Genomic DNA, 10,329 nt, shown 5'->3' with positions numbered 1-10,329 from the left:
TTTTTCGGTTGTTTAATACAAAATGACCGAATTGATGACCCGAAGTTGGGTCAAATTAACCCAAGTAGAAGATCTGACGCAACTTTATGGGTCTTTATATATAAAATGACTCAAATTTTTCGACTCCATCCATCCGTTTTCTTAACCGCTGGTCCGACTCAACACTCTAAAAACAGTTGGGTCATAAATAACCCCATTATGGGTAAAAAGTGGACAGATCCTCTACTTTGGTCAAAAATTGGGTAATATTCTACAAAACAACCCAGAAATTTGCGTAAGACCATCTACAGTATTTGGGTCAGTTTGACCCACCTTTGGGTCAAAAATTGGGTCATTTTCTATGAAAAAAAACCAACAACAAAAAAACGAACAATATCGTTGGGAGGTTGGAAGTTGGGTCAGATCTTCTGCTTGGGTCAATTTGACCCAAGTTTGGGTCAAATAATGGGTCTATATACACACACACACATATATATATATATATATATCCATCCATCCATTTTCTTAACCGTTTTTCCTCACAAGGGTCGCTGGAGCCTATCCCAGCTGGCTTCGGGCAGTAGGCAGGGTACACCCTGAACTGGTTGCCAGCCATTCGCATATACATATACACCCCAGGAAGTTGGGTCTGATCTTCTTCTTGGATCAATTTGACCAAATTTTGGGTAAAAATTGTTTTGTCATTTTGTATATAACAACCCATAAAGTTGGGTCAGATCCTCTACTTGGGTTAATTTGACCCACGTTTGGGTCAAAAATTGGGTCATTTTGTATAAAACAACCCAGAAAGTTGGGTCAAATTGAACCATAAAGTGGATCGTTCATTTTTGATCCATAGTTGTTTTGTTTTTTTTAACTGTTTTTGGAGTGAAAGTTGGGCCAAATGAACCCAAGAAGAGGATCTAACCCAACTTTCTGTGTTGTTTTATACAATATGACCCCATTTTTGACCCAACGTTGGGTCATATTGTCCCAAGTAGAGGATCTGTCCATTTTTTACCCATGCTAGGGTTATTTTTAACCCACCTTTTTTTATATAGTATAGCATTGTGCATCCTCTTCTCACGCCTAGATCTTCTCATGAGGTGGTTTTCTCTCTCTCACACACACACACACACACACACACACACACACACACACACACACACACACACACACAAAGGAGACAAGAGATGATGAAGTGCTTCCACATGTGGAAGGCATGAAGAAGAGGCTGAGGTGCATATGACCACCCATAGAACAGGCAATCCCAGGTGTCCTTTGCCTTTGTTCTCACTGTGTGTTTCGTTGTGTATGCGTGTGTGTTAATAAACCCGTCCCAAATTTGCATTTAAGCATGAATCCACATGAGTTCTCTCTCTGTCCCTGTCCGTCTGTATCTTGCTGTCACTTTGCAGTCAAACTCCTCGCGCTGATTAACGTGCCAACGCAAAGTCTGCGTGTCTGCCAACAAAGCTGCGGCGGGAGATGCACTCTCATTTCCTGACGCTTCCTTTTTAATCAGACCAGAATAACTCGCCCTTAAGTGCACCGCCTCCTCGGTGACACGCTATGCTTTATGTTGGAGAAAATCTGTAACTTCTAACCAAAACAAGAGTTTGCTGCACAGGAACAGAGAGCTGCGTTTGATTGATGTCGTTCCAATCCATCACAGTCTTATTTAAAAAAAGAAACATCAGCAGCCTTCACTTTGATGTACTTTCTTAGAAAAAAAGACACGAAGACGCTCCCTCACACTGAGACCTAAATAGGTTTTACTCTTTGCCCAGACCAACGTCAGCATTTTAAACACAAATGACCCCCCCCCCACCCCCAATATCCAAATCATCCCTGAAGGGCAAAGTAAACAAGTGGCGCTGCCTGAATCCTCCATGTAATCTGGATTTAACTCGCTAAAATGATGGCTGCCACCCAGCTGCATTGTGGGAGGTTCCCTCTCTATGCCACCCTTTGTCTGTGTGCGTGTGTGTGTGCGCGCGTGTGTGTGTGTGTGATATGACAGACGTCCAGAGCAAACCTGCCCATGGTGAGAGCTGATTGTGGAAAAGGTGTTAAAGAACTAGGCACCCCTATGCGCACGCACACATAGTTTTCTCATTGAAAATGGCAATTTAACGTTAATGTTAATTGCTGCAGAATACGAGAGAACAATAATAATAAAAAATAAACATGTAATGGAATTTCTATCTGAAATGGAATGAACAACAGATGGCAATAAATGCAGATTGTTATTGAATATAAAACACAGGGTATCTTAAAAATTGTATTGTGTAGGAATTGGGGACACCTGACAATTTGTCTTTCTATCAACAATGCAACAGTGCCACACTAATTTTATGAACTTGTGCACATTCTTGAATTGTTATTTTTGTGAAACAAAACGTTCTATTTTAATGTTTTGATTTATTGCAGTCCCTGCATTGCATGGCTGTTATTATTATTATTATTATTATTATTATTATTATTATTATTATTATTATTATTATTATTATTATTATTATTATTATTATTATTATTTGGAAAACATTTGCTAAGTTTGTTTTATAACACTTCTATCCTGTATTATAGAAACCAATAATAAATGGGCCCATTTGTGCTAAATTAAAATAATCTCTGTGCATTGCTATAACACCAACAACTAAAGTATGTTATCCCCGTATGCGCAGTTTACACGTTGCAACATGTCATGATGGAGCCAATGTGAGTCACTTCTCATAGTTCAGTGCCTGTAAAAGTGGATTGTGCATCAAGGCGCAGGTAGTGCCACCGACTGCATATAGAATTTCGGAATACGGATTTAGGCGTAGCAATGGATGGAAAGGTCAATGTTCTGTGGCAAGGTTCTAAAAGTGAGTGTGTGCGTGCGTGTGCGCGCGTGTACGTGCACGTTGAGACTCATCACGAGAGTATTTTTTCCCAACTAGTTATCCGCATGACGTCATGAGAAGAGCTTCTTTCGAGATGCACCTTTGCCATCTTCGGTGCACTTTAAGCACATTATATAACATCACATCAGCAATTGGCTGAGCTTGTGTCATTGGTGCTACCTGCTCTGAATCCAAACTCTGTTCCCCTTTAAACATGTGAGATTTCCAGTGTGTATTCTCCTTTTTATTGCTTTCATTTGCATATAAATTAAATCCATATTGTGCCTGCGAGGCAGACTATGCTAACTATGCAAACGATCCCTGGCTTTTCTTTGTTTTACAGATAAACCCTCGGCTTCCCTAAATGACAAGGTGGGATAGAGGGGGTCCTCTCGCTGTTTCATAATTGTATGAATTTTAAATACACTGTCATAAGATCCTCTTCCGCATTCACAGCAGGGAATTTGACTATCATTATAGTGTTCGAGCTGTGGGCTTGGCTGACCGTGAAGAGCCTTTTCACCTCCGTTCACACATGCAGGCCAGATGGCCAAACTGAATTTAGAGGCACATTAAGGCCTGCGCGCGTGCGCGTGCACGCGCGTGTCTTTCCCAATCAGAAACCTTCGCATTCATTCCTAATAATTGACATGAACACTTGACGACAGCACCAATGCAATCCATACACAGAGACATTAGTGATTGGCTTACATTGAATTAGATGTCAAAAAAGAAAAGAAAAAAAGACCATGAATATTAATTAGTACATTTTAGTGAAGTTTCATTGTTCACTTATGCCAACGAAAGGCTTTCAATAAGCCTCAGAAAATATGGGTTTAATTTTGTTTCCCCCCTATTTTTCCCTTCATAAATAAAATACATGCATAGTCACCAATAAGAGATATACTAGCCCATCTGCACAATAGCGAGTACCCCATCATACATTGCAGTGACAGGAGAAGAAAGTTATTAAGATAGTAATGGTTTTATTTTTTTTGTCGTAACTGCACTGAGGTATTTCTAACGTTTTGGTTAAATGAATTGGTGAGTACGATCTGAATTTACGATATCATATTAAACAAGTTGTTAAATTCTCAGACTACTAAGTATTATTATTTTGTAAATGTACATTTGTTGATACCGCGGTGTTGTAGGCTTATTCATGGAACGTGTGCGGGTGTAGTAAAGTGCAGTGGGCGTATTATTTTACATTTAGGGGGGGGGGGTATTTACTTTTGTTTCCTATAGGCTAATTTATAATAAGCCTGCTGATTTACAGGCACAAAGCCCACTGGAGCAAATAAGCCACTAAAACACTTAAAAGTCTGAGGTGAAATATCAATTATATTTCAAAAGCAGTCGAGTAACTTGCATAGAAACACGCAGCAAGTCCCTGTCCCTGTTTGTCATTACGGAAATCAATTAAAAACACAGAGCGGGCTTATTAAATTGCTGCTTTATAGGCAGAGCTCAACGCGAGCTGCTTGAAATAATTAAAGGCGCCGAAAAAGCGGAAGGCCGTGAAGTGCATGACGCTCCTCTGCCGCAGACTTCTGCAAGCTTGTTAGCTCTTAATTACATCATCCACAATCATTTGTGTACGGAACACATTCCATATAGGGGGAGATAATACAAACAATTCAGACCACATGCAGTCGATGATTATGTATGTATATATTTATCTTCCTTTCAACAAAAAAAAAATCAAATCAATAATTTGTTTTGTTCTGTAGGATTACGTTTTGCTTATTGAATATATTATACATCCTCTTGTGGAAATAGTAAAAAAAACCAACACATTTTTCATATTTTTTTCATAAATGTATTTTCTCTCTTTCCCTCTCGCTCACACACACACACACACACACACAATCATACGCACAAATAATTAATTAATCAAATAAACAAATACACACACACACGACATTGCACTCGTTCATACATTTTAAAAACGATGCTGCACTCACATTAGATAGATTATGAATTGTGTGTGTTGACATGTTGACGCAAATTGCATTTTAAAAATACATTAAATGTTGTCAATTAATTGAACTTCAACCTGGGCTCTCTAGTTATAAAGTATCATTATTATAACACTTTTTCCAAACAGTTCTTGAGTGTTTGGTTCACCAACAAGGAATGATATTAGCGCGTTTACATATACGTCCAATATTAAAATTATTTATAATATTTCTTACAGTGTGTGAGCTGTTTAGAGAAATGAATGAAAATTCAGATAACATTTTTTTTCATGCAGTCAAATTTATAAACCATTGTTCATATACGCGCGTGTGTGTGTGTATATATGTGTGTGTGTGCGTGCCTGCGCGTGCGCGTATGCGTGTTTACACGAGCTTGATCTTGACGAGGTTGCTGGCTACTCACGCTTGCTCTAATTGGTTCCGTCACATCGGCCTCCCTTCTAATTTCGCCGTGTTATTGAAAATGAGGCAACAGTCTTCAGCATTATTTTGGCTTTCTCCACAAACACGGGGCCAGACCACATCAACGCCCCGAGCTGCGTGAACTAAAAAGAAATCGGGAAATAAGTTCAGCGAGCTCGCGTGTGTTTTTCCTTTTAATTTGTACATGTTGAATCCATACATGTGAACATATGAAAATCTTTGGCTTTTCTGGGTCTGCGATGTGTGAAGGAAACATGAAGGGGCACATTATGCATCTTCAAAACAACCACGGGGTGAGAGATGGGGGACCACGGGGGCGGGGGAGGGGGGGGTAATTAAATATACTTGTATACCACATGATAACTGCAGCGGCTATATAAACTTTTAATAGCAACGATGTCCATATAGTAGTAATGCGAGCAAGCGCGCTACTCGCTTTCCTCCTTCTCGTCCTGCACGGTGGTGGTCGAGTGGTTGTACAGTCCTTGGGCCATGAGCTGCAGCGCCAGGCCGTTCTTGTAGCCCGTGGCCTTTTTGATCTTGGCCCGCTTGTTCTGGAACCAGATTTTAATCTGGGACTCGTTCAGGTTCAGTTCCTGGGCCAGCGACTGTCTTCGCTGCTCCGTGATGTAGCGGTTGGCCTGGAATTCGGCTTTCAGTCTCTGCAGCTGCTCCGCCGTGAAGGCCGTCCTGGGACGCTTGTCCTCCTTGCTGCTCTTCTTCTTCTTCAGTTTGCGTGTCCTCGGCCCTGGTGTGGAAACAACAATGGCACGAACACGTAAATATCCACGTGTCATGATCCCAGAGAGGGTTTGAGAGAGAGCTGCCAAAGCGGACGAGGAGCAGCTTGGAGCGGGCGAGCGGGCGGGCGGGCGATTGGGGGGTCGGGCGCGAGCATCCCCCATAAGCTAACGTGTGATGGAACTCCTCTTCACGTCCACTCAGAAAGGCACCTTGGCACGGAAACGCTCCCGTGCTTGTTGTTGAAGTCGAGTGCAAAAATAAAACGAGCGATTGCAATGACAGCTGAAAGACTTTTTGTGAAGGAGCAGGCTGCTACCACGCTGCAATTACGAATCCTACTGCACTTCATTGCCTGCTCTATGAGTCACATTTTCAGCTTTGATTTGAAATAAATATGGAACAAATTGGAGCGTCGGGAAAAAATACAAATCATCAACAAAAATTACACAGATTGATAATAACATCGTCAAACCACAAATGGCCAAAAGGGGGAAAAAATATAGAAAACCTTCAACACATCACGTAAATGAAAAGTCCGTGTTAACACACACGTATATACTATCGAAAATAATGTAAGCAGTGTGATTGAAATTTAAATTACACTAAATAATGATAATAATGATGATGATGATAATAATAATAATAATAATAATAATAATAATAATAATAATAATAATAATAATAATAATAATAATAAAGTCACTTGACGGCCCGAACAATATAGTTACTGTTTACATATATATATATATATATATATATTTCCTTAGGGAAAAAAACATTGCAGACCTAAATACACGATGTGTGTTTTGCTTTGTTTGCTATTTTTTTTTTTAAATATTAGTCAGCATAGATCCACGTACAAATAAATAGATGATTGAAAAACATTTGTTTCACTTTTTTTATATACATTATTGAGATTCTCCAATAGAATAAAATCTATATAACGTGTTTTATAATACTTTTAAATAATTTATTAATTATCAATAGGCCTATTTTGTGAAATTATGCATTATTGCGAGTAGCTAAAACATATAAAATGATTTACACTGCACACAAGTTCAATGTTTTTAAATTTTGATCATGAATCAATGCAAAAGTCATGGGATCGTCTTTTCGAGAGCTGCTGCAGATGGGAATTCTAATATATATATAATATTAACGACAATAATGAATATTTAATCCTTCAATATTCAATTTCTTTGATAAAATTAACTTGGCCGAGTTAAGGTCACAGATTTGCAGCAAGGTCTGGTCAAAAATGGCAAAACAGATTTTTAGCAGTGTCTGTGAGGAAGAATAACTGCATGAATAAAATCATATGTTGCCGCTGGGGGGCTTTTAGCGCCTTACCAGATGAGGGCCGGTCGGAGTAGCGCGTGCAGTACACCCAGGCTGGCCACATCATGGGCTGGTCCTTGGCCGCGGGCACAGACGCTCCTTTGCCGCCGTTCACAACCACGATGGCCGACGGGCTGTCTGCAAACCTGCCACTCCCGTTGCTCGCCCCTTCCGCTTGTTTGGCCGAGTTCTGCTTGGAAGAGGGCGAGGAAGACGACGACGAGGAGGAGGAGGACGGCGACGACGAGGCGCTGTCGCTGCTGCAGTTCGAGTCCAAGCACAGGCTGCCGGCGTGCGGCCTCGCCGCCAGCGGGTTGATGTTCTCTCTGCCCGCCGTCTGGTTGCGCTCGCGATAGCCCGGCTCCCGTTTGCAGCCGAAGTCTGGTCGCAGGATGTTGTCGATAAAAAAGTTGGTGGTTCTGTGAGCTTGCTGGGCGGCCTGGTGGGGGAGGATAATGGGAGGCGATGGCAGGTTCGGTGACATGGAAACGCTCTCGTCCTCGGTCGAGTCCCGGCCGCTGGCGGGCTCCTTTTGCTCCTCCATGGCTAGTGACGGTGACAAATGTCGGCCTCGCCGCGACAAACTCCACTTGTTGCTCTCCCGCCCCTTTGTTGTCCAATTTAGTCACACGGCATGTAAAAAATAAACCTTTGGGGCCCGAGTGAAGCCAATCGAATAAGTTTAACGCGTTAGCCGCAAAGACGATGGCACGCCTTCACTTAATAGTTTTCCAAGAGATGGCATAGCGAGCGACTATAGCTGCATGCGCGTTCTAAACACTGGCTGCCTCGGCCCACTGTAGGCTAATATGTGTGCACTCTCCCCAAAGCGTTGTCGTCCTTCTCCGGTTCCGGTCTGCCTCTTACAACCCAGCCGCAGCGCAAGGGCAAGTACGCGCGTGCGGCCGACCAATCCCGTCGCGAAACCGTCTCTGTCACAACGCGCCTCGTCCAATCGGAGCGCAGGATATGAGGCGCGCGTCTGCGAGCCTTGCGCACACAGCAGCCAGCTCAAAGGCGCACCGCATTTGCAGCAAAAACAAAAACAATCAACTAACTCAACTTAACACATGGTCTGCATGCCATACATGCCAACATTTCCAGTCAATTCTATACTTATAGGTCAATTTTAAAATGCATTCATTTTTGTTGTCCTGAAAGAAAAAAAAAATCTAGAGACAAGTCATATTAATAAAAAAAAACTAAAATAGTGAAATAAATAAATTGACATATACATACAACTTAAACTACATGGAATATTTTAGCTCAAATTAAATGATGATCAGACAAATATGACAAATTTCATCACAAATATGGAGCACAATGTTTCCAAATTAAAGAAATTAAATATTTAAAAAATCATAAGTTTACAATAAAGCTAAAGCTCAGTTTTAATATTTCCTCACGGAAAATGTATTTCCTATATGATACAACTTATAGCCTATCCGCTCTATGAAAATAACTGGGAGGTCATGTTTACAGACAGCGAAGCGCTAAAACAGCAGTCTTATAGCTTCCATAATGGTCTGAACATGTCCGAGGAAAAGTTGCTTTCACGCACTAATTGGCGATTTGGAATAATAACATTATTAATAATCATAATAGCGCGGACGTGTTGATGTTTAACGCTATGAAATCTTTATCCCACAGGCCGGAGTCGGAAGCCGTGGCTACTTAATTAAATTCCAATTAGGACAGTATCAGTATGCTGTTTAGCCGCAGCACCTTTTGTGCGCAAATGAGCCCTCAGTCTGCTCTTATCTTGTGCTGCAAAGAGGGGCTGTTTGAGAGGGGCTGCAAAAGATAATTTATTGCTTTTAATTAGTCTTCATTCCGCCCGATCGGGCCGGTGTTCATCACCGGCAAAGGGCTGAATAAAAGCCCAGTGAAAAGCGCTGTCACCGGTCCCTGGCAGGGCCCTTAATCAAAGTGAAGCAGGGGCCCGCGTTACAAGCCACGTCATTTCCAAGGTGCTGATAAAGCTGGTTGAATAATAGCCGGGGCCCTCAGAGACACCATTTACAGAAATGACTTTATTGACGGCTTCGCGTTGGTAATTCATTTTAGCTCTCATGTATTGGGAGTCAGATTTGTCGCCGTAATAGGATGATAAATGCACGGACGGACTTCAGCCTCGCTTTTATTGAGTAGCCTATATACTACACCCCCCCCCCCCCCCCCACACACACACACACACACACGGTGAGGGAGGGGGAAGTAACGCTATTGTCTTTGTGTGAGAAAAAAAATGCATCACGTTGTCTCTAATTAACAACAATGCCTATTCTTTATGACTTGTACATCCAACACATATAGCAAGTTGTAAACGAGCAAAAAAATGAATACAACTTCAATATTAAACATTACGCTAATTGTTCTGGTGCAAGTAATGTCTTTAGGAACACTAAAAATACCTCTTTTCCTTCTTCTCCCATGCAGTCACTGTGTTTTATTAATTCACCAAGAAGAGGCATAAATTGACTTAACGTCAATAAAGTGTTTATAATACAAGATCTAGCTGGAGGGAAATCAAAACAGATTCGATTAAAATCAGAATAACAATTGTTCCCATTATGATAAATAGACCTACATGTTTAAAGAATACATAATCGAAGCAGACTTTCAAAATATGTGTTAAAGATCTGATGGACTTGAAACGCCCCCGTATATGCAACTGCAGCTTTTACAGTCTCAAAATCTACTTTTTGTTTCACTTCCAGTTGGAAATTTATTGTATTTATATATCACATTTAATCTCGCCTGTCTTTGGAAATAAATACATGAAAACCACATCACCAGATGCGCTTAATGTCGCAAACCCTCAGACAACCAAATCACCGAAACGATTGCAATTGTTTGGATGGTCTCTGACGGCTTGTGCTGACACCTAGTGGCGGAGAGAAGAAGTAGTAGGAGGCATTTATGACGCTAGCCTATTGTTTAATTTAGTTTTGATCTTTAAAGGTCGAGTGGGT

The 10,329-nt window shown here is 41.2% G+C and overlaps 1 protein-coding gene across 1 annotated transcript; it reads right to left on the bottom strand.

Annotated features, from left to right (window-relative positions):
* Positions 1–4,875: 4,875 nt before the first annotated feature.
* Positions 4,876–8,196, bottom strand: LOC147178314 (homeobox protein engrailed-1-B-like). Its single transcript, XM_086069044.1, has 2 exons — positions 7,367–8,196; positions 4,876–6,020 (listed from the first exon to the last, which is right to left on the bottom strand). Exons 1-2 carry the CDS (start codon positions 7,896–7,898, stop codon positions 5,701–5,703), a joined length of 852 nt encoding a protein of 283 aa, XP_085925170.1. The 5' UTR covers positions 7,899–8,196; the 3' UTR covers positions 4,876–5,700.
* Positions 8,197–10,329: the final 2,133 nt, after the last annotated feature.

This window comes from Leptonotus elevatus, chromosome 2 (genome assembly GCF_054856555.1).
Source record: "Leptonotus elevatus isolate MCC_2025b chromosome 2, RoL_Lele_1.0, whole genome shotgun sequence".
Lineage (NCBI taxonomy): Eukaryota > Metazoa > Chordata > Actinopteri > Syngnathiformes > Syngnathidae > Leptonotus > Leptonotus elevatus.
This window is presented reverse-complemented; position numbering and strand designations above follow the sequence as displayed.